Raw genomic sequence first — 26204 nt, 5'->3', positions numbered from 1 at the left:
AGTCTACTAGGTCCCCACCCACTCAGTCTACTAGGTCCCCACACACTCAGTCTACTAGGTCCCCACACACTCAGTCTACTAGGTCCCCGCCCACTCAGTCTACTAGCTCTCTGTCCACTCAGTGTACTAGCTCTCCACCCACTCAGTCTACTAGGTCCCCACACACTCAGTCTACTAGCTCTCCGTCCACTCAGTCTACTAGGTCTCCACCCACTCAGTCTACTAGCTCTCCACACACTCAGTCTACTAGGTCCCCACCCACTCAGTCTACTAGGTCCCCACCCACTCAGTCTACTATCTCTCCACCCACTCAGTCTACTAGGTCCCTGCCCACTCAGCTCCCCGCCCACTCAGTCTACTAGGTCCCCACCCACTCAGTCTTCTAGGTCCCTGCCCACTCAGCTCCCCGCCCACTCAGTCTACTAGGTCCCCACCCACTCAGTCTACTAGGTCCCCACCCACTCAGTCTACTAGGTCCCCACCCACTCAGTCTACTAGGTCCCTGCCCACTCAGCTCCCCGCCCACTCAGTCTACTAGGTCCCCACCCACTCAGTCTACTAGGTCCCCACCCACTCAGTCTACTAGGTCCCTGCCCACTCAGCTCCCCGCCCACTCAGTCTGCTAGGTCCCCACCCACTCAGTCTACTAGGTCCCCACCCACTCAGTCTACTAGGTCCCTGCCCACTCAGTCTACTATCTCTCCACCCACTCAGTCTATTAGGTCCCCACCCACTCAGTCTACTAGGTCCCTGCCCACTCAGCTCCCCGCCCACTCAGTCTACTAGGTCCCCACCCACTCAGTCTACTAGGTCCCCACCCACTCAGTCTACTATCTCTCCACCCACTCAGTCTACTAGGTCCCCACCCACTCAGTCTACTAGGTCCCCACCCACTCAGTCTACTAGGTCCCTGCCCACTCAGCTCCCCGCCCACTCAGTCTACTAGGTCCCCACCCACTCAGTCTACTAGGTCCCCGCCCACTCAGTCTACTAGCTCCCCGCCCACTCAGTCTACTAGGTCCCCGCCCACTCAGTCTAGTAGGTCCCCACCCACTCAGTCTACTATCTCTCCACCCACTCAGTCTACTAGGTCCCCACCCACTCAGTCTACTAGGTCCCCACACACTCAGTCTACTAGGTCCCTGCCCACTCAGCTCCCCGCCCACTCAGTCTACTAGGTCCCCACCCACTCAGTCTACTAGGTCCCCGCCCACTCAGTCTACTAGCTCCCCGCCCACTCAGTCTACTAGCTCCCCACCCACTCAGTCTACTAGCTCTCCACCCACTCAGTCTACTAGGTCCCCGCCCACTCAGTCTAGTAGGTCTCTGCCCACTCAGTATACTTGCTCCCCACCCACTCAGTCTACTACGTCTCCACCCACTCAGTCTACTAGCTCTCTGTCCAATTTATTGCAAATGTTGAGCATTTTTATCAGGAAAACATATAATGGGTGATGTTTAAGTTGCTCAAAAGGCAATTTAACATGGAAATCAGAATGACTGTTCTGGATCTTAAGGAATAACTGCATGGTGAGAGAACCTGCTATAATGGGTAGAACAGGTACCCACCCACTAAACGCATGCAGGGCGAATGCATCAGGCTACTAGAGCTGCTCTTTTACAGTTCAACTTGGACGAGGACACCAGGATTATGGGGGATAAACAGGTGAAGGCCAGGCTGAGAGATGAGATAAGTAATATGGTGTCCCTATTGGTAACACTCTCTCTCTCTCTGTCTGTCTGTCTCTGTCTCTCTCTCTCTCTCTATCCCTTTCTCTCTCTGTCTCTCTGACTCTCTCTCTCTCTCTCTCTCTCTCTCTCTCTCTCTATATATATATATATATATCCCTTGCTCTCTCTCTCTCTGTCACTCTCTCTCTCTCTTTCCCTTGCTCTCTCTGTCTCTCTCTCTCTCTAGCCCTTGCTCTCTCTCTCTCGCTCTCTCTCTGTAGTAAAGATCCATGAATAGCTCTGTCTTCTCATAGTCTTAACTGTCAGAGTGACGACAACAGAGTACCGTTTCAGTCAACCCATTAAGAAACAGTCGACAGCAGCACATTCAGTAGGGACCACGCCCTTCTGCTTACACGCCTCTTTAGAAATGACACATTTGGTACCACTTAATGCAAAGTGCCTGGATGGGGTTTAAAATGTCCCTTCCAATCTAAGGAGATTATATTTGATGCATTGAGTGTGTGTGTGTGTGTGTGTGTGTGTGTGTGTGTGTGTGTGTGTGTGTGTGTGTGTGGTGGGGGGGAGGGTTTGACTGTTACGGGTTGCTGTGGTTCCATCAGGTGGAATTTAACATGACTTTGTTGACTGAGGCTGTTCTGACATTATCACACATTGTTTTATGTATCTAGTGATTCCCTCACTGCCAGCGTTTTAAAAAGGCACATGTGTCCAATCACGACAGTGGCCCTCCGTCACTGATCCCAAGTCAGCCCGAGCCTAAACCATGATATTAACTGCTCTGTTAGCAGATAGATACGGACTGGTCCAAGGTCAGGGGGAGTATCTTTCATCAAAAGATTTAAGGAAATCAATGCTCCCCTTAACTCCCCAATTAGTGGAACATTCCATTTCCTGTTTGGACTCCATGCACTTCTAACATATAATGTAATTTGGGACAAGAGAGGCAGTATACAGGTGGGTGGCAGCATTAGTGGTAGGTTAACTATTGACATGCTATATTATGCTACGTTACTTCATAGGTAAACCTGCCCCTTATTACAGCTGTAGACCTGACCCTTATTACAGCTGTAGACCTGCCCCTTATTACAGCTGTACACCTGCCCCTTATTACAGCTGTAGACCTGCCCCTTATAACAGCTATAGACCTGCCCCTTATAGACCTGCCCCTTATTACAGCTATAGACCTGCCCCTTATTACAGCTGTAGACCTGCCCCTTATTACAGCTGTAGACCTGCCCCTTATAGACCTGCCCCTTATTACAGCTATAGACCTGCCCCTTATAGACCTGCCCCTTATTACAGCTGTAGACCTGCCCCTTATTACAGCTGTAGACCTGCCCCCTATTACAGCTGTAGACCTGCCCTTATTACAGCTATAGACCTGCCCCTTATAGACCTGCCCCTTATTACAGCTGTACACCTGCCCCTTATTACAGCTGTAGACCTGCCCCTTATTACAGCTGTAGACTTGCTCCTTATTACAGCTGTAGACCTGCCCCTTATTACAGCTGCAGACCTGCCCCTTATTACAGCTATAGACCTGCCCCTTATTACAGCTGTAGACCTGCCCCTTATTACAGCTGTAGACCTGCCCCTTATAGACCTGCCCCTTATTACAGCTGTAGACCTGCCCCTATTACAGCTGTAGACCTGCCCCTTATTACAGCTGTAGACCTGCCCCTTATTACAGCTGTACACCTGCCCCTTATTACAGCCTTAGACCTGCCCCTATTACAGCTGTAGACCTGCCCCTTATTACAGCTGTAGACCTGCCCCTTATTACAGCTGCAGACCTGCCCCTTATTACAGCTATAGACCTGCCCCTTATTACAGCTGTAGACCTGCCCCTTATTACAGCTGTAGACCTGCCCCTTATAGACCTGCCCCTTATTACAGCTGTAGACCTGCCCCTTATAGACCTGCCCCTTATTACAGCTGTAGACCTGCCCCTATTACAGCTGTAGACCTGCCCCTTATTACAGCTGTAGACCTGCCCCTTATTACAGCTGTACACCTGCCCCTTATTACAGCCTTAGACCTGCCCCTATTACAGCTGTAGACCTGCCCCTTATTACAGCTGTAGACCTGCCCCTTATTACAGCTGCAGACCTGCCCCTTATTACAGCTATAAACCTGCCCCTTATTACAGCTGTAGACCTGCCCCTTATTACAGCTGTAGACCTGCCCCTTATTACAGCTGCAGACCTGCCCCTTATTACAGCTGTAGACCTGCGCCCTTATTACAGCTGTAGACCTGCCCCTTATAGACCTGCCCCTTATTACAGCTGTAGACCTGCCCCTTATAGACCTGCCCCTTATTACAGCTGTAGACCTGCCCCTTATAGACCTGCCCCTTATTACAGCTGTAGACCTGCCCCTTATAGACCTGCCCCTTATTACAGCTGTAGACCTGCCCTTATAGACCTGCCCCTTATTACAGCTGTAGACCTGCCCCTTATAGACCTGCCCCTTATTACAGCTGTAGACCTGCCCCTTATAGACCTGCCCCTGATTACAGCTGTAGACCTGCCCCTTATAGACCTGCCCCTTATTACAGCTGTAGACCTGCCCCTTATAGACCTGCCCCTTATTACAGCTGTAGACCTGCCCCTTATAGACCTGCCCCTTATTACAGCTGTAGACCTGCCCCTTATAGACCTGCCCCTTATTACAGCTGTAGACCTGCCCCTTATAGACCTGTCCCTTATAGACCTGCCCCTTATAGACCTGCCCCTTATTACAGCTGCTTTGAAAATACTATTTCACTTCACATTAAGTCCAAAAGGGCTCCAGTCTATCTTTCCCCATAGCAAGTCTGCCTGCGTGTGTTTATGTGTGTGTGTGTGTTTGCGTGTGTGTGTGTATGTGTTTGCATGTGTGTGTTTGGGTGTGTGTGTGTGTGTGTGCATGTGTGTGCGTGTGTGTGTTTGCGCACGTGTGTGTGCGCGAGTGTGTGTGTGCACGTGTGCACGTGTGTGTGTGTGTGTGTGTGTGTGCGTGTGTGTGTGGTGACTTGGGAGTTGTAAATCAAACACTAGGCTTCCACTCAACCTATAAATCTAAACTTATAACAACACAATGCATGAACCACTAATATGTCTGATGTCAGGACAGAGAAGTGACTTGGGTTGATATACCTGTAGTGGAAAACATTAGTTCTTCCTGGTTCCACATCTACACCAGTCCCTGAGGGCGGCAGTATCCTGGTTCTAAATCTACACCAGTCCCTGAGGGCGGCAGTATCCTGGTTCTAAATCTACACCAGTCCCTGAGGGCGGCAGTATCCTGGTTCTAAATCTACACCAGTCCCTGAGGGCGGCAGTATCCTGGTTCTAAATCTACACCAGTCCCTGAGGGCTGCAGTATCCTGGTTCTAAATCTACACCAGTCCCTGAGGGCGGCATTGTCCTGGTTCTAAATCTACACCAGTCCCTGAGGGCTGCAGTATCCTGGTTCTAAATCTACACCAGTCCCTGAGGGCGGCAGTATCCTGGTTCTAAATCTACACCAGTCCCTGAGGGCTGCAGAATCCTGGTTCTAAATCTACACCAGTCCCTGAGGGCTGCAGTATCCTGGTTCTAAATCTACACCAGTCCCTGAGGGCAGCAGTATCCTGGTTCTAAATCTACACCAGTCCCTGAGCGCGGCAGTATCCTGGTTTTAAATCTACACCAGTCCCTGAGGGCGGCAGTATCCTGGTTCTAAATCTACACCAGTCCCTGAGGGCGGCAGTATCCTGGTTCTAAATCTACACCAGTCCCTGAGGGCAGCAGTATCCTGGTTCTAAATCTACACCAGTCCCTGAGCGCGGCAGTATCCTGGTTTTAAATCTACACCAGTCCCTGAGGGCGGCAGTATCCTGGTTCTAAATCTACACCAGTCCCTGAGGGCGGCAGTATCCTGGTTCTAAATCTACACCAGTCCCTGAGGGCGGCAGTATCCTGGTTCTAAATCTACACCAGTCCCTGAGGGCGGCAGTATCCTGGTTCTAAATCTACACCAGTCCCTGAGGGCGGCAGTATCCTGGTTACACATCTACACCAGTCCCTGAGGGCGGCAGTATCCTGGTTCTAAATCTACACCAGTCCCTGAGGGCGGCAGTATCCTGGTTCTAAATCTACACCAGTCCCTGAGGGCGGCAGTATCCTGGTTCTAAATCTACACCAGTCCCTGAGGGCGGCAGTATCCTGGTTCTAAATCTACACCAGTCCCTGAGGGCTGCAGTATCCTGGTTCTAAATCTACACCAGTCCCTCAGGGCGGCAGTGTCCTGGTTCTAAATCTACACCAGTCCCTGAGGGCTGCAGTATCCTGGTTCTAAATCTACACCAGTCCCTGAGGGCTGCAGTATCCTGGTTCTAAATCTACACCAGTCCCTGAGGGCTGCAGAATCCTGGTTCTAAATCTACACCAGTCCCTGAGGGCGGCATTGTCCTGGTTCTAAATCTACACCAGTCCCTGAGGGCGGCAGTATCCTGGTTCCACATCTACACCAGTCCCTGAGGGCGGCAGTATCCTGGTTCTAAATCTACACCAGTCCCTGAGGGCGGCAGTATCCTGGTTCTAAATCTACACCAGTCCCTGAGGGCGGCAGTATCCTGGTTCTAAATCTACACCAGTCCCTGAGGGCGGCAGTATCCTGGTTCTAAATCTACACCAGTCCCTGTGGGCGGCAGTATCCTGGTTCTAAATCTACACCAGTCCCTGAGGGCGGCAGTATCCTGGTTCTAAATCTACACCAGTCCCTGAGGGCGGCAGTATCCTGGTTCTAAATCTACACCAGTCCCTGAGGGCGGCAGTATCCTGGTTCTAAATCTACACCAGTCCCTGAGGGCGGCAGTATCCTGGTTCCACATCTACACCAATCCCTGAGGGCGGCAGTATCCTGGTTCTAAATCTACACCAGTCCCTGAGGGCGGCAGTATCCTGGTTCTAAATCTACACCAGTCCCTGAGGGCGGCAGTATCCTGGTTCTAAATCTACACCAGTCCCTGAGGGCGGCAGTATCCTGGTTCTAAATCTACACCACTCCCTGAGGGCGGCAGTATCCTGGTTCCACATCTACACCAGTCCCTGAGGGCTGCAGTATCCTGGTTCTAAATCTACACCAGTCCCTGAGGGCGGCAGTATCCTGGTTCTAAATCTACACCAGTCCCTGAGGGCAGCAGTATCCTGGTTCTAAATCTACACCAGTCCCTGAGGGCAGCAGTATCCTGGTTCTAAATCTACACCAGTCCCTGAGGGCGGCAGTATCCTGGTTCTAAATCTACACCAGTCCCTGAGGGCTGCAGTATCCTGGTTCTAAATCTACACCAGTCCCTGAGGGCGGCAGTATCCTGGTTCTAAATCTACACCAGTCCCTGAGGGCTGCAGTATCCTGGTTCTAAATCTACACCAGTCCCTGAGGGCGGCAGTATCCTGGTTCTAAATCTACACCAGTCCCTGAGGGCGGCAGTATCCTGGTTCTAAATCTACACCAGTCCCTGAGGGCGACAGTATCCTGGTTCTAAATCTACACCAGTCCCTGAGGGCATCAGTATCCTGGTTCTAAATCTACACCAGTCCCTGAGGGCGACACTATCCTGGTTGAAGAAACAGACTTAGCAACACAATTATGTGTCAGAGAGCAATGAAAACCAGGAAGGATTTTGCCAGCCTTCTAGAAATGGGAGTTTGCACCCCTGCAGTAGATTCTTTGCGTTTACACAGGCAACCCAATTCTGATATTTTGCCCGAATTGGCAAACGATCTGATCTGATTGGTCGAAATACCTATTAGTGGCAAAATATCAGAATTGGGCTCTCTTTGAAAGCACAGCCATAGACAGACACCATCTGTTAGTGACAGGCTGGCCATTGTTAGTGACAGGCTGGCCCTTGTAAGAAGACCCTCTCTCTGACTCCTGTTCCTCATGTTAGATGGCAATCAATCTCCCTGGTTTGAATGAAACATCAATTCCAATGCTTTAAGAGGCCTCATTCTGTAAGAAAATATTTGTGATTTCAGTTTGTCTTCATGATGACATTCATTTACATGTCATATCGTGTCTGTGAAAATTATGTGTGTGTGTGTATGTGTATGTCGATCTGTCTATGTGTGTGTGTGTGTGTGTGTGTGTGTGTGTGTGTGTGTGTGAGTGTCTACGAATTTGTGTGTGTGTGTCTTTGTGTGTCTGCGGGATAGTCTGTGGTGGGCGTCTGTATTGTTTCAGATTGACCTCTGACCTCTGTGGCTGTTTATCACTGATCCCCCCCCCCTTTTGGTCAGAAGGCGTCTATTACGCTGACAGGCCTCCGGTCACACACACACACACGCACTGGGGACAAAGGTCAAAGGTTGGCTAGGCTGAGTGGCGATGCAGCTGCCGTGACCAATGGCATTGGAGAAAGGTCATGTGATTGAGCGTCTGGAGCAGCTGGTTCCACACGGTCATTACATGCAAACCTCAGTGGTTATGTTGCGTTGCGCGAGCAAAATAAACGTTCGCATATAGGGCAAGTTATACAATCATTTCTCCCACACCGCTGGACCGAGCGTCTGTGTAGCCGAGAGTTAAAATATAACTTGGTTCTATTTGAGACACTCCACGCGCTGTAAGTCCCCTCTCCTTATTGGACACACCAAGACAGTCGTGAAGAGGGCACGACAACACCGTTTCCCCATCAGGAGACTGGAAAGATTTGGCAATGGGTCCCCAGATCCTCAAAAAAGTTATACAGCTGCACCATCGAGAGCATCCTGACCGGTTGCATCACCGCCTGGTATGGCAACTGCTCAGCATCTGACCGTAAGGCGCTACAGAGGGTAGTGCGTACGGTCCAGTACATCACTGGGGCCAAGTTTCCTGCCATCCAGGACGTATATTCTAGGCGGTATCAGAGGAAGGCCCAAAAAATCTTCAAAGACTCCAGTCACCCAAGTCATAGACTGTTCTCTCTGCTACCGCACGGCAAGCGATACCGGAGCACCAAGTATAGGTCCAAAAGTCTCCTCAACAGCTTCTACCCGCAAGCCATAAGACATAAGACCCCCCCCCCCGCTCCATTTGTTTTGTATACTGCTGCTACTCGCTGTTTATTATCTATGTATAGTATGTATTTATTTATATATAGCCTCCACATTGACTCTGTACCGGTACAATCTTTATATAGCCTCCACATTGACTCTGTACCGGTACCCCCTGTATATAGCCTCCACATTGACTCTGTACCGGTACACCCTGTATATAGCCTCCACATTGACTCTATACCGGTACTCCCTGTATATAGCCTCCACATTGACTCTGTACCTGTACTCCCTGTATATAGCCTCCACATTGACTCTGTACCGGTAACACCTGTATATAGCCTCCACATTGACTCTGTACCGGTACCCCCTGTATATAGCCTCCACATTGACTCTGTACTGGTACCCCCTGTATATAGCCTCCACATTGACTCTGTACTGTAACACCCTGTATATAGCCTCCACATTGACTCTGTACCGGTATCCCCTGTATATAGCCTCCACATTAACTCAGTACCGGTATCCCCTGTATATAGCCTCCACATTGACTCTGTACCGTAACACCCTGTATATAGCCTCCACATTGACTCTGTACCGTAACACCCTATATATAGCCTCCACATTAATTCTCTACCGTAACATCCTGTATATAGCCTCCACATTGACTCTGTACCGGTACCCCCTGTATATAGCCTCCACATTGACTCTGTACCGTAATACCCTGTATATAGCCTCCACATTGACTCGGTACCGGTACCCCCTGTATATAGCCTCCACATTGACTCTGTACCGGTACTCCCTGTATATAGCCTCCACATTGACTCAGTCAGTACCTGTACCCCCTGTATATAGCCTCCACATTGACTCTGTACCGGTACCCCCTGTATATAGCCTCCACATTGACTCTGTACCGGTACCCCCTGTATATAGCCTCCACATTGACTCTGTACCTGTACCCCCTGTATATAGCCTCCACATTGACTCTGTACCGTAATACCCTGTATATAGCCTCCACATTGACTCTGTACCGTAATACCCTGTATATAGCTTCCACATTGACTCTGTACCGTAATACCCTGTATATAGCCTCCACATTAACTCTGTACCGTAATACCCTGTATATAGCCTCCACATTGACTCTGTACTGTAATACCCTGTATATAGCCTCCACATTGACTCTGTACCGTAATACCCTGTATATAGCCTCCACATTGACTCTGTACCGTAATACCCTGTATATAGCCTCCACATTGACTCTGTACCGGTACCCCCTGTATAAAGCCTCCACATTGACTCTGTACCGTAGTACCCTGTATATAGCCTCCACATTGACTCTGTACCGTAATACCCTGTATATAACCTCCACATTGACTCTGTACCGTAATACCCTGTATATAGCCTCCACATTGACTCTGTACCGTAATACCCTGTATATAGCCTCCACATTGACTCTGTACCGTAATACCCTGTATATAGCCTCCACATTGACTCTGTACCGTAATACCCTGTATATAGCCTCCACATTGACTCTGTACCGTAATACCCTATATATAGCCTCCACATTAACTCTGTACCGTAATACCCTGTATATAGCCTCCACATTGACTCTGTACCGTAATACCCTGTATATAGCCTCCACATTAACTCTGTACCGTAATACCCTGTATATAGCCTCCACATTAACTCTGTACCGTAATACCCTGTATATAGTCTCGCTATTGTTATTTTATTGTGGAACTTTATTTATTTTAAAATCTTTTACTTTAGTTTATTTAGTAAATATTTTCTTAACTCTATCTTACAACTATATTGTTGGTTAAGGGCTTGTAAGTAGGAAGATTAATTAAAAACTAACTTATTTTCCCGACTATCTGTGGATTAATCATCAGAGTAGAGATTTTGTATGACTCAAAATTCTACAAGGAACCAGCTGAAAAGAGCACTTATTGGATACCAGGAAGATACAAACCCACATGGATGCTTAAAAAGTAAAATGAGGAGAGATTAATTGAAGATAACGAACATAAAAACTAACTAGGTTTCCTGTTTTATCTGTGGATTAATAGTTGGAGAAAAGATTTTCAAGGAACCAGCTGAAAAGAGGACTCCCGTATATGCATGTCAGGTACACTAACAACCCAACGTTCAACTCCCAGGACAAACTAGCTAGCAACAGCTAGCTGGCTAAATGACCATGAATCTTTCATGTGTGTTTCAACCTGCCCCAAAATCAATATAGTTGGTTGGGATATTTCAACCTGTGTGTCATGATCGTCTGGTGTGGATGGACAAAAATCAACACTCACGTTGCCAGTGTAGTCAGCAAGACAAATTGTCCTGCTGCATGGCCTATCAGGCGTCGATGGAGGCTCTCAGTATTCAGATTGATTGGTTATAACGATTCTGAATATTCCCACCTAGCCTACTGGCCAATCAACACTCTCCTTTCTGTGTTAGCCTGTTGTGTTTATGTTCACCTCTATGTGGAACAGTCAGTGTCTTAATCTGTGTGTTTATGTGCGTTTATGTGGGACAGTCAGTGTCTTAATCTGTGTGTTTATGTGTGTTTATGTGGGACAGTCAGTGTCTTAATCTGTGTGTTTATGTGCGTTTATGTGGGACAGTCAGTGTCTTAATCTGTGTGTTTATGTGCGTTTATGTGGGACAGTCAGTGTCTTAATCTGTGTGTTTATGTGCGTTTATGTGGGACAGTCAGTGTCTTAATCTGTGTGTTTATGTGCGTTTATGTGGGACAGTCAGTGTCTTAATCTGTGTGTTTATGTGCGTTTATGTGGGACAGTCAGTGTCTTAATCTGTGTGTTTATGTGCGTTTATGTGGGACAGTCAGTGTCTTAATCTGTGTGTTTATGTGCGTTTATGTGGGACAGTCAGTGTCTTAATCTGTGTGTTTATGTGGGACAGTCAGTGTGTTAGCCTGTTGTGTGTGTTTATGTGTGTTTATGTGTGTCTATGTGGGACAGTCAGTGTGTTAGCCTGTTGTGTGTGTTTATGTGTGTCTATGTGGGACTTTCAGTGTGTTACAGAGTAGGGTTGGGATGGGACGATATATGCTAATATGGAGTATCAACCACATGACATTGACGATATATGGTTGAGATATTGTGTGATGTGCAAGACGATATCGTAGTAGTTTTATCAGCTAGGCTGTATCAATATAAAGTCTAAAGTAATTAACTAGGCCTTATTTTTCTCCATAAGAGTATTTGTTTATTCATGAGAAGATCTGGTAATATCATAACTAAGCACAAAAATATAGCAGAATTATTTAATCATGAGAAAAACGGTAATATTAGAGATGGAGAGCCCTGTGAATGCTCTCTTCAGAGGCATGCATGTCTATTGCTCTGACTCTCCAGTGTGTGTGTGTGTGTGTGTGTGTGTGTGTGTGTGTGTGTGTGTGTGTGTGCGTGCGTGCGTGTGCCCCCAGTGCTTAGGGCTGGTATGGACAGAGGGCAGAGGTTATGATAGAGGGGCTCAGTGTTGAAACCAACTGTGAAAACAAAAGTCTCTGTCAGCCTAATATACACAGAAAGACACTGGGAGAGACATAATGACGGGTTACACACACACACACGCGCGCACGCACGCACACACACACACACACACACACACACGCACACACACACACACACACACGCACGCACGCACACACACGCACACACACACACACGCACACACACACACGCACACACACACGCGTGCACACACACATGCGCAAGCACGCACACAGACAGACAGACAGACAGACAGACAGACGGACGGACGGACGGACGGACGGACGGACAGACAGACAGAGCACACACCATATGCTGCTGCCACTCTGTACTTCAATCTACGCTTATTATTACTCCTATTATTATCATCATGGCTGAACACTTTACCTTCACGTAGATACAGTGGGAAGACAAAAGTACGTGAACCCGGATTGTCTGGTTTGTTTGTTGTTGTGACTTAGATGAAGATCAGATCACATTTGATGAACAATTTATGCAGAAATACAGCTAATTCCAAAGGCATCACGTACTTTATCTTGCCACTGTACACTCCATGACCAACAGTATGTGGACATCTGCTCGTCCAACATTTCACTCCAAAACAATGGGGATTAATATGGAGTTGACCTTTGCTGCTATAACAGCCTCTACTCTTCTGGGAAGGCTTTCCACTAGATGTTGGAACATTGCTGCTATAACAGCCTCCACTCTTCTGGGAAGGCTTTCCACTAGATGTAGGAACATTGCTGCTATAACAGCCTCCACTCTTCTGGGAAGGCTTTCCACTAGATGATGGAACATTGCTGCTATAACAGCCTCCACTCTTCTGGGAAGGCTTTCCACTAGATGTTGGAACATTGCTGCTATAACAGCCTCCACTCTGATAGGAAGGCTTTCCACTAGATGTTGGAACATTGCTGCTATAACAGCCTCTACTCTTCTGGGAAGGCTTTCCACTAGATGTTGGAACATTGCTGCTATAACAGCCTCCACTCTTCTGGGAAGGCTTTCCACTAGATGTAGGAACATTGCTGCTATAACAGCCTCCACTCTTCTGGGAAGGCTTTCCACTAGATGATGGAACATTGCTGCTATAACAGCCTCCACTCTTCTGGGAAGGCTTTCCACTAGATGTTGGAACATTGCTGCTATAACAGCCTCCACTCTGATAGGAAGGCTTTCCACTAGATGTTGGAACATTGCTGCTATAACAGCCTCCACTCTTCTGGGAAGGCTTTCTACTAGATGTTGGAACATTGCTGCTATAACAGCCTCCACTCTTCTGGGAAGGCTTCCCACTAGATGATGGAACATTGCTGCTATAACAGCCTCCACTCTTCTGGGAAGGCTTTCCACTAGATGTTGGAACATTGCTGCTATAACAGCCTCCACTCTGATAGGAAGGCTTTCCACTAGATGTTGGAACATTGCTGCTATAACAGCCTCCACTCTTCTGGGAAGGCTTTCTACTAGATGTTGGAACATTGCTGCTATAACAGCCTCCACTCTTCTGGGAAGGCTTTCTACTAGATGTTGGAACATTGCTGCTATAACAGCCTCCACTCTTCTGGGAAGGCTTTCCACTAGATGTTGGAACATTGCTGCTATAACAGCCTCCACTCTTCTGGGAAGGCTTTCTACTATATGTTGGAACATTGCTGCTATAAGAGCCTCCACTCTTCTGGGAAGGCTTTCTACTAGATGATGGAACATTGCTGCGGGGATTTGCTTCCATTCGTGAGTATTAGTGAGGTCGGGCACTGATGTTGGGTGATTAGGCCTGGCTCACAGTCGGTTTTCTAATTCATCCCAAAGGTGTTCGTACGATGAGGTTGAAGTCAGGGATCTGTGCAGGTCAGTCAAGGTCTTTTACATCGATCTCCACAAACCATTTTTGTTTGGACCTCACTTTGTGCACGGGGGGGCGTTGTCATGCTAAAACAGCAAAGGTAGAGTTCTCCTGGTATCCGCCAAACCCAGATTTGTCCGTCAGACTGCCAGAAACTTGATTCATCACTCCAGAGAATGCGTTTCCACTGCTCCAGAGTCCAATGACGGTGAGCTTTACACCAGCCGACGCTTGATGCTCCTAGACATTTCCACTTCACAATAACAGCACTTACAGTTGACCGGGGCAGAAATTTGATGAACTGACTTGTTGGAAAGGTGGCATCCTATGACGGTGCCACATTGAAAGTCACCGAGCTCTTCAGTAAGGCCGTTCCACTGCCAATATTTGTCTACAAAGATTGCAGGGCTGTGTGCTTAATTTTTCACACCTGTCAGCAACGGATATATAGCTCCACATTGATCTGGTACTGGTACTCCCTGTATATAGCTCCACATTGATCTGGTACTCCCTGTATATAGCTCCACATTGATCTGGTACTGGTACTCCCTGTATATAGCTCCACATTGATCTGGTACTTCCTGTATATAGCTCCATATTGATCTGGTACTTTCTGTATATAGCTCCATATTGATCTGGTACTCCCTGTATATAGCTCCACATTGATCTGGTACTCCCTGTATATAGCTCCACAATGATCTGGTACTGGTACTCCCTGTATATAGCTCCACATTGATCTGGTACTGGTACTCCCTGTATATAGCTCCATATTGATCTGGTACTGGTACCACCTGTATATAGCTCCACATTGATCTGGTACTGGTACTCTCTGTATATAGCTCCACATTGATCTGGTACTGGTACTCCCTGTATATAGCTCCATATTGATCTGGTACTTCCTGTATATAACTCCATATTGATCTGGTACTTCCTGTATATAGCTCCATATTGATCTGGTACTTCCTGTATATAGCTCCACATTGATCTGGTACTGGTACTTCCTGTATATAGCTCCATACTGATCTGGTACTTCCTGTATATAGCTCTATATTGATCTGGTACTTCCTGTATTTAGCTCCATATTGATCTGGTAATAATCTGGTACTTCCTGTATATTGCTCCACATTGATCTGGTATTTCCTGTATATTGCTCCATATTGATCTGGTACTTCCTGTTTATAGCTCCATATTGATCTGGTACTTCCTGTATATAGCTCCACATTGATCTGGTACTTCCTGTATTTAGCTCCATATTGATCTGGTAATAATCTGGTACTTCCTGTATATTGCTCCACATTGATCTGGTATTTCCTGTATATTGCTCCATATTGATCTGGTACTTCCTGTTTATAGCTCCATATTGATCTGGTACTTCCTGTATATAGCTCCATATTGATCTGGTACTTCCTGTATATAGCTCCACATTGATCTGGTACTTCCTGTATATTGCTCCATATTGATCTGGTACTTCCTGTTTATAGCTCCATATTGATCTGGTACTTCCTGTATATTGCTCCATATATATCTGGTACTTCCTGTTTATAGCTCCATATTGATCTGGTACTTCCTGTATATAGCTCCATATTGATCTGGTACTCCCTGTATATAGCTCCACATTGATCTGGTACTGGTACTCCCTGTTTATAGCACCACATTGATCTGGTACTGGTACTTCCTGTATATAGCTCCACATTGATCTGGTACTTCCTGTTTATAGCTCCATATTGATCTGGTACTCCCTATATATAGCTCCATATTGATCTGGTACTTCCTGTATATAGCTCCATATTGATCTGGTACTTCCTGTATATAGCTCCATATTGATCTGGTACTTCCTGTATATATCTCCATATTGATCTGGTACTTCCTGTATATAGCTCCACATTGATCTGGTACTTCCTGTATAGAGCTCCATATTGATCTGGTACTTCCTGTATATAGCTCCATATTGATCTGGTACTTCCTGTATATAGCTCCATATTGATCTGGTACTTCCTGTATATATCTCCATATTGATCTGGTACTTCCTGTATATAGCTCCACATTGATCTGGTACTTCCTGTATATATCCCCATTCTTGTGTATTGTATTCCTTTTGTGCCACTATTTTTAACTGCATCGTTGGGAACGGCTCGTAAGAAAGCATTTCAGTCTACACCCGGCTGTATTCGGAGCATGTGAGGCTGGCTTATCTAAAATATGAGTATAAAATGTTCAACATGTCCTTCAAATCTGTCTCCTTCTCAGGCATCTACATTCTGTGTCTGCTAGTCGAATTGCTTTCACTGACTGCGGCTCTCTTCACTAAACACACATAACATGTTGGAGGTGAGCTTCATATTCAATGAAAGGACTCAATCAAGCAAACTGATGATTTTTACAAGGCTGTTCCTGTCTGGAACAATAGGAAGTCACATTGCTTTCACTCCAACCCTCTCAATCACTTTCACACTCTCTGTCTTTCTCTCTTATCGTTCCCTTTCTCTCCTGTCTTTGTCTGTTCAGGGAATCTGCCTTCAGACCCAGAGAGAAACAGAGAGAGAGAGAGAGAGAGCAACAGAGAGAGAGAGAGAGAAACAGAGAGAGAGAGAGAAACATTCCCCTGGGGAGTCCTCAACCCAACACTGTCACCAACCAAGGAGGGCCTACAGCAGCACCTAGATCTTATGCACAGATTCTGTCAGGCCTGGGCCCTGACAGTAAATCTCAGTAAGACCAAAATAATGGTGTTCCAAAAAAGGTCCAGTCACCAGGACCACAAATACAAATTCCATCTGGACACTGTTGCCCTAGAGCATATATATACATATCTTGGCCTAAACATCAGCGCCACAGGTAACTTCCACAAAGCTGTGAACGATCTGAGAGACAAGGCAAGAAGGGCATTCTATGCCATCAAAAGGAACATACATTTCAACATACCAATTAGGATCTGGCTAAAAATACTTGAATCAGTCATAGAGCCCACTGCCCTTTATGGTTGTGAGGTCTGGGGTCCGCTCACCTACCAAGACTTCACAAAATGGGACAAACACCAAATTGAGACTCTGCACGCAGAATTCTGCAAAAATATCCTCCGTGTACAACGTAGAACACCAAATAATGCATGCAGAGCAGAATTAGGCAGATACCCACTAATTATCAAAATCCAGAAAAGAGCCGTTAAATTCTATAACCACCTAAAAGGAAGCGATTCCCAAACCTTCCATAACAAAGCCATCGCCTCCAGAGAGATGAACCTGGAGATGAACCTGGAAAAGAGTCCCCTAAGCAAGCTGGTCCTGGGGCTCTGTTCACAAACACAAACACACCCTACAGAGCCCCAGGACAACAGCACAATTAGACTCAACCAAATCATGAGAAAACAAAAAGATAATTACTTGACACATTGGAAAGAATTAACAAAAAAACAGAGCAAACTAGAATGCTATTTGGCCCTACACAGAGAGTACACAGCAGCAGAATACCTGACCACTGTGACTGACCCAAAATGAAGGAAAGCTTTGACTATGTACAGACTCAGTGAGCATAGCCTTGCTATTGAGAAAGGCCGCCGTAGGCAGACATGGCTCTCAAGAGAAGACAGGTTATGTGCTCACTGCCCACAAAATGAGGTGGAAACTGAGCTGCACTTCCTAACCTCCTGCCCAATGTATGACCATATTAGAGAGACATATTTCCCTCAGATTACACAGATCCACAAAGAATTCGAAAACAAATCCAATTTTGAAAAACTCCCATATCTACTGGGTGAAATTCCACAGTGTGCCATCACAGCAGCAAGATTTGTGACCTGTTGCCACGAGAAAAGGGCAACCAGTGAAGAACAAACACCATTGTAAATACAACCCATATTTATGCTTATTTATTTTATCTTGTGTCCTTTAACCATTTGTACATTGTTAAAACACTGTGTATATATAATATGACATTTGTAATGTCTTTATTGTTTTGAAACTTCTGTATGTGTAATGTTTACTGTTAATTTTGATTGTTTTTCACTTTATATATTCACTTTATATATTATCTACCTCACTTGCTTTGGCAATGTTAACACGTTTCCCATGCCAATAAAGCCCTTGAATTGAATTGAATTGAGAGAGAGAGAGAGAGAGAGCGAGAGAGAGAGGAGAGAGAGAGAGAGAGACAGAGAGTGAGAGACACAGAGAGAGAGAGAGAGAGAGAGACACAGAGAGAGAGAGAGACACAGAGAGAGAGACACACAGCGAGAGAGACACACAGCGAGAGAGACACACAGAGAGAGATACACAGAGAGAGAGACACACACAGAGAGAGATACACAGAGAGAGATACACAGAGAGAGAGAGAGATACACAGAGAGAGAGAGACACACAGAGAGAGAGAGACACACACAGCGAGAGAGACACAGAGAGAGAGATACAGAAAGAGAGAGAGGCACAAAGAGAGAGACACAGAGAGAGACAGAGAGAGAGAGTGTGCATGTGTATGTGAGTGTGTCAGTCTGTCTGTGTCTGTCTGTGTTCCCACCCTGTTCCCCTGCAGAGACAGAGACAATGGTAGGCAGAGCCAGCAAGAGGTGACACAGGAAAGACAGGGGGAAAGCCAGTGTGTGTGTGTGTGTGTGTGTCTGTGTGTGTGTGTGTGTGTCTGTGTGTGTGGCCCTTCACATCCTGTGGCAGGCTGTGCGATAACGTTGCTTCCTGAGGCCAGATTAATGGTCTAATATTGGACATAATCCTACCATTGTGAGAAGGTATTTTACCCAACACAACACTGAGATGCCTGTCTACCCTAAACACCTCCATGCAGAGTAGCAGCTACACTAAAACACCACCCTGGGGACAACTCAACACAACACTGAGATGCCTGTCTACCCTAAACACCTCCATGCAGAGTAGCAGCTACACTAAAACACCACCCTGGGGACAACTCAACACAACACTGGGCCATACTGCTACTAGCCACATACAGTCCAGTTAGGTTGACATACACACACACACACACACACACACACACACACACACACACACACACACACACACACACACACACACACACACACACACACACACACACACACACACACACACACACACACACAACCTCCATGCAGAGTAGCAGCTACACTAAAACACCACCCTGGGGACAACTCAACACAACACTGGGCCATACTGCTACTAGCCACATACAGTCCAGTTAGGTTGACATACACACACACACACACACACACACACACACACACACACACACACACACACACACACAACCTCCATGCAGAGTAGCAGCTACACTAAAACACCACCCTGGGGACAACTCAACACAACACTGGGCCATACTGCTACTAGCCACATACAGTCCAGTTAGGTTGACACACACATACACACACACACACACACACACACACACACACACACACACACACACACACACACACACACACACACACACACACACACACACACACACACAACCTCCATGCAGAGTAGCAGCTCCACTATCTACCTCTGTACTAAAACATTACCCTGGGGAGTCCTCAACCCAACACTGGGCCTCACTGCTACTAGCACCAAATAGTGTGATGAGAGGTACAAAAACATCACGCTGGGGAGTCCTCAACCCAACACTGGGCCTCACTGCTACTAGCACCAAATAGTGTGATGAGAGGTAGAACATGTTGCAGTGTGTTGAGAGGTAGAACATGTGTTCAGTGTGTTGAGAGGTAGAACATGTGTTCAGTGTGTTGAGAGGTAGAACATGTGTTCAGTGTGATGAGAGGTAGAACATGTGTTCAGTGTGATGAGAGGTAGAACATGTGTTCAGTGTGATGAGAGGTAGAACATGTGTTCAGTGTGATGAGAGGTAGAACATGTGTTCAGTGTGATGAGAGGTAGAACATGTGTTCAGTGTGATGAGAGGTAGAACATGTGTTCAGTGTGATGAGAGGTAGAACATGTGTTCAGTGTGATGAGAGGTAGAACATGTGTTCAGTGTGATGAGAGGTAGAACATGTGTTCAGTGTGATGAGAGGTAGAACATGTGTTCAGTGTGATGAGAGGTAGAACATGTTGCAGTGTGATGAGAGGTAGAACATGTGTTCAGTGTGTTGAGAGGTATAACATGTTGCAGTGTGTGCAGTGTGTTGCAGTGTGATGCAGTGTGTGCAGTATGATGAGAGGTAGAACATGTTGCAGTGTGTGCAGTGTGTGCAGTGTGTTGCAGTGTGATGCAGTGTGTGCAGTATGATGAGAGGTAGAACATGTTGCAGTGTGTTGCAGTGTGATGCAGTGTGTTGCAGTGTGATGCAGTGTGTTGCAGTGTGATGCAGTGTGTGCAGTATGATGAGAGGTAGAACATGTTGCAGTGTGATGCAGTGTGTGCAGTATGATGAGAGGTAGAACATGTTGCAGTGTGTTGCAGTGTGATGCAGTGTGATGCAGTGTGTTGCAGTGTGTTGCAGTGTGATGCAGTGTGTGCAGTATGATGAGAGGTAGAACATGTTGCAGTGTGTTCAGTGTGATGGATAGCTGCAAGGTGAGATGTTTTAAGTCGGCGTCAGTTTACTTACTGCTCGCTGAAGACATGGGACTGTAATCAGACCTGCAGTGAAACAGAGAGAGACATTAGGTCCAGTTCTACAGCACTGTTAATGATTTAAAGGTTGTTACTCATATTTCAAAGTTGGGGAGTACATCTGGTCAAATACTGCTGTTGGGGAGGTTAGTGTGTAGTCAACTAACTGTGTCCTATAACATAGGTATAAAAACTATATTTTTTATTTAACTAGGCAAGTCAGTTAAGAACAAATTCTTATGTGCAATGACGGCCTACGCCGGCCAAACCGCTGGGCCAACTGTGTGCAGCCCTATGAGACTCCAATTCACAGCCGGTTGTGATACAGCCTGGATTTGAACCAGGGTACTGCAGTGCCTTAGACCGCTGCGCCACTCGGGAGCCCTAAATTAACTTCAGATGTTCTTATAAAATGTTGACTTTGTGATTACGTAAAATCGTAATTGACAAAGTGAATCATTTCTACATCTTTTAAGAGAGGGCGAAGCTAAAAGCTGCTCCAGATTCAGAAGAAACAATAACAAAGTGTCTGTAAAAGTAACCACTCTCGAATTCAGACGGAGCTACGCAAGGACTAGATAGTTTTAACCACAATGCACTGTGCTATTCTGTATGGTCTACTGTAGTCTCCTCTCATAGTGGCTGAGCGTGCGGAGCACCCTGAGTCTGGTGAAAGAGACTAGAACAGCATCCCAAATAGCACCTTGTTCCTTATATAGTCCCTGGTCAAAAGTAGTGCACTACATAGGGAATAGGGTGCCATTTGGGACTCCCCCAATGTCTACTGTAAGGATAATGTACCAGACTAACACTAACACATCTCAAGACCAACATGCTGTTTATCATACTTCTACTCTTTAAGTATGACCTCACTGGGTCTTCTGAGTCAACGGACGACACTCGTATATATTAGAGCAGGGCAGTCCAAGCCTCTTCCTGGAGATCTACCGTCCTGTAGGTTTTCAGGGCAACCCTCTTCCTGGAGATCTACTGTCCTGTAGGTTATCAGTTTCAATCCTCTTCCTGGATATCTACCGTCCTGTAGGTTATCAGTTTCAACCCTCTTCCTGGAGATCTATTGTCCTGTAGGTTATCAGTCCAACCCTAACTTAGCGTATCTGATTCAGCTAGCTAAGGTCTTGTTGAGCAGCTAATAAGTAGAATCAGGTGTGGACTGAAACCCTACAGGACAATAGATCTCCAGGAAGAGGGTTGGACTGAAACCCTACAGGACAGTAGATCTCCAGGAAGAGGGTTGGGCAGCCCTGTATTAGAGAGTAAAGAACATCTGAAAGACCTTCCATGTCGCTCTCTAATTTAATCGGAACTGAAGTCAACAGAAGGGTTGTTTACTGACGGTTCTGTTTCCTAAAGTAGATCAAACCGGTAATCACACTAATAAACACGGGTATTGTACAGAGACAGAGACAGAGAGAGAGAGACAGAGAGACAGAGCGAGAGAGAGAGAGAGAGAGAGAGACAGAGACAGACAGACAGACAGACAGACAGACAGACAGGCAGACAGACAGACAGGCAGACAGACAGGCAGACAGACAGACAGACAGAGCGGCGACAACGGGCTCCCAAGAGGCGCAGCGGTCTAAGGCACTGCATCTCAGTGCAAGAGGGCGTCACTACAGTCCCCGTTTCGTATCGAGTCCCATAGGGCGGCGTCCAATAGGCCCAGCATCGTCCTGCATCGTAACCAGCATCGTCCTGGTTTGGTCAGGGGCAGGCCATCATTGTAAATAAGACTTTGTTCTTAACTGACTTGCCACGTTAAATAAAGGTTCAATTTATATATATATATATATAACATGTAAAACAATACAAAAACTAAAGAAGACAGAGGGACTCAGGTTGGAAAACAGGAAGTGGAACAAGAGAGGGGAGGGGGCAGAGTGGTAATGCTGAAGCTTTATAGGCCTACAGTATAGAATAATAGGGTTTGTGCTGAGTGCTCTCTGGGGGTTTTGGCAGGGCAGCCTCAGACCCAGTTAGCGGGCCTCTCTCTTCCCCAGTCTGGCTAGAGAGCTAAAGAGCGCGACGGCCACACCATTTCACTTCATCTACCGCCAAACTAAATAAACACAACTCTGCCTTATATAAGCAAAAGGTCAGTCATGCATATTAAGGCTACGTCCCCAAATTGAACACTATTACCTATTTAGTGCACTACTATATAAGGAATAGGGTGCATTTTGTATGCACCTAAGTTTCCCCTGAGAATGACCACTTAGTTTATAGCCTATCTATAATGGTATTATGTGCAGGACATAGCTCTGCGGTTATATTAATAAGTGTACAGGGTTCCAAGAGAGACTGAGAGACAGAGAGAGACAGAGAGAGAGACAGAGAGAGAGACAGAGAGAGAGACAGAGAGAGAGACAGAGAGAGAGACAGAGAGAGAGAGAGAGAGAGAGAGAGAGAGAGAGAGACAGAGAGAGAGAGACAGAGAGAGAGAGAGACTGTATATATATATGACATTTGTAATGTCTTTATTGTTTTGAAACTTCTGTATGTGTAATGTTTACTGTTAATTTGTATTGTTTATTTCACTTTATATATTCACTTTATATATTATCTAACTCACTTGCTTTGGCAATGTTAACACATGTTTCCCATGCCAATAAAGCCCTTGAATTGAATTGAGAGAGAGACAGAGAGAGAGAGAGAGAGAGAGACAGAGAAAAAGAGAGAGAGAGAGAGAGAGAAACAGAGACAGAGAGAGAGACAGAGACAGAGAGAGAGAAAAAGAGAGAGAGAGAGAGAGACAGAGAGGGAGAGGTGAGGGGGAAGATGAGTTAAGAGGAGAAATATGGACCGGAGTAAACATTCCTGAGAGGATATGACCCAGTCAGACCCGAGCGAGTGTCAGGTTATCATAAGAGAACTGGTGCTTTTCCGTTCACTTCAGCGTTTTCCAGTCCTTTGTGCGTTTCCGAACCCTGACTGGCTATCACACGCAAACAAGATGGTTTATAGAGATGGACTGATGACAGATAGATGTTCTCATAGCGTAAAATCTGAGAAGTTACACTGATTTAACATCAGCTTCCCCGGTCCTGTGTCTAACCTTTTACCACCGGGAGGTTAGAAGCCAAACTGACCTTAGATCAGGTGTCAAGAGATTTCATTTAATATCTATACATTTTTTTTCCTGACACCATCTTCAATTGTGAGGGAGGTTAAAATGAGAGAGAACAGCTCGTTCTGGGATGAAATGCAGCCAAAGGACATCCAGTAACTTCACAGCAGTTTTGACTGTTGCTTTTGCAGGCTAGATTAGGGGGTATTCTGAGGTTGGAGAGAAGGGTTGATGAGGTGGGATTTGGGTTTGGAGGGGGGGGGGGGGGGGGGCAGATCATATCAAACTAACCTACAGAGGAACCTTTTACTCAACTGCTAAGGTGGAATCAGCTGAATTGCCACAATGTTGTCGATAATTTAGCATTTCCCCCTTTCACATTGATGGAAGTGAAAGTCAACCCCTACCCCTTGGAGCTGGCTTGAATCCTCCCCCCCACCCCCCACACACACACACACACACACGTCACTAATATACACTAACCTAAACACACACGCACTTCACTAATACACACTAACCTAAACACACACACACACTTCACTAATACACACTAACCTAAATACACACACACACACTAATACACACTAACCTAAACACACACACACTTCACTAATACACACTAACCTAAACACACACACACTTCACTAATACATACACACACACACACACACACACACACACACACACACACACACACACACACACACATTTCACTAATACACATTAACCTAAACACACACACACACACACACACACACACACACACACACTTCACTAATACACACTAACCTAAACACACACACACACACACACACACACACACACACACACACACACACACACACACACACACACACACACACACACACCTACATCGGTAACCGTGGTGAAATGGTTAGCTAATTGGCGGTGCGCGATTGCAGCGTTTTAAAAAGAACCCCTACCCCTTGGAGCTGGCTTGAATCCTCCCCCCCACCCCCCACACACACACACACACACACGTCACTAATATACACTAACCTAAACACACACGCACTTCACTAATACACACTAACCTAAACACACACACACACTTCACTAATACACACTAACCTAAATACACACACACACACTAATACACACTAACCTAAACACACACACACTTCACTAATACACACTAACCTAAACACACACACACTTCACTAATACATACACACACACACACACACACACACACACACACACACACACACACACACACACACACACACACACATTTCACTAATACACATTAACCTAAACACACACACACACACACACACACACACACACACTTCACTAATACACACTAACCTAAACACACACACACACACACACACACACACACACACACACACACACACACACACACACACACACACACACACACCTACATCGGTAACCGTGGTGAAATGGTTAGCTAATTGGCGGTGCGCGATTGCAGCGTTTTAAAAAGAACTCAGCGACGTCACTCGCTCTGAGACGCTCGTTCCCCTTCCTCTGCAAGAGCCGTGGCTTTTGTGGAGCGACAGGTAACGATGCTTCGAGGGTGACTGTTTCTATCGTTGTGGTTCAAGCCCAGGTTTGGGGCAAGAAGAAAGGCACTAGGCTACACACACACACTAGCCTACACACCAAAGTTATCAGCAACATACCAAACCAGGGAGCATCTTTGCTTAATAGCTGAAAACAAAACAATGAACAACACATGTATATTTTGATGTTTGGATTAATATAGCATTGGCAGCATCATTAGGCTACAATTCATCAACATTAGATTTGTGTCAAAGGAACACGTTACAATCTGTTCTTAATTAAAGATAGTCATTAGTTCCACATTGCCAGCTACTTTCCACAAAAGCATTAGGGTTTTAAATCTCCCGTGGCAGATGTCCTAGTGCTTAGTGCCAAGCAGCATATGGATGGGTGAACAACGAGCTGAGGAACTTTTCCAAACTCAATTAAGTTTTCCCGGCCCCCATACAACCAAAACATTCTGCAGCCTTCACCCTCCTCCTCCTCCTCCTCCTGCTGTAATCTGTCAAACCAAATTAATGAGCTTTGTGAGATTTGACGATTGGATCAAGTGACTTGTTGACTACAGGTCTGTGGCATAATTAAAGTCTCACTAAACATTGGAATAACATGTCGATACAGTAAGAGAAAGATGTAAGTACTTTTCAAGACGTGGAGAAGTAAGTTCCTCAACCAACTAAACCCCCAAAAACTCACCCTCCAGTCTCTGCTCCTGAATCCACGCAGTCATCTTCTGTTGAATTCTTCTCCATCTCAAAGGATAACAACATATTTAGTTTGCATTATTTCTCAATTGTTCAGAAACCTTTGTTGGAGCGCGGCTCTAAACAACCTTCTTCGACGTTAAAAAGAAGAGAGGGAACAGAAGAGGCAAGAAGCGACGCGAACCTCTACCTCTCTCTCGCAGCCCTGCAGAACATTCTCCTGATCGCTCCAGCAGCAACAGG

The 26204-nt window shown here is 46.2% G+C and overlaps 1 protein-coding gene across 1 annotated transcript in view; it reads right to left on the bottom strand.

Annotated features, from left to right (window-relative positions):
* LOC110501948 (protein FAM124A) overlaps positions 1–26203 on the bottom strand; it is a 59461-nt gene extending 33258 nt beyond the window's left edge. Inside the window, exons 1-2 of the mRNA XM_021579825.2 lie at positions 25954–26203; positions 20611–20642 (exon numbers count right to left, since the gene is read on the bottom strand). Coding sequence (XP_021435500.2) covers positions 20611–20642; positions 25954–26027 — 106 coding nt within the window. The 5' untranslated portion in view covers positions 26028–26203. The remainder of the gene's footprint in view (positions 1–20610; positions 20643–25953) is intronic.
* Between the last annotated feature and the right edge of the window lies 1 nt (position 26204).

This window comes from Oncorhynchus mykiss, chromosome 22 (genome assembly GCF_013265735.2).
Source record: "Oncorhynchus mykiss isolate Arlee chromosome 22, USDA_OmykA_1.1, whole genome shotgun sequence".
NCBI lineage: Eukaryota > Metazoa > Chordata > Actinopteri > Salmoniformes > Salmonidae > Oncorhynchus > Oncorhynchus mykiss.
The sequence above is the reverse complement of the archived record's forward strand: the minus strand, read 5'-3'. Positions and strand labels throughout refer to the sequence as shown.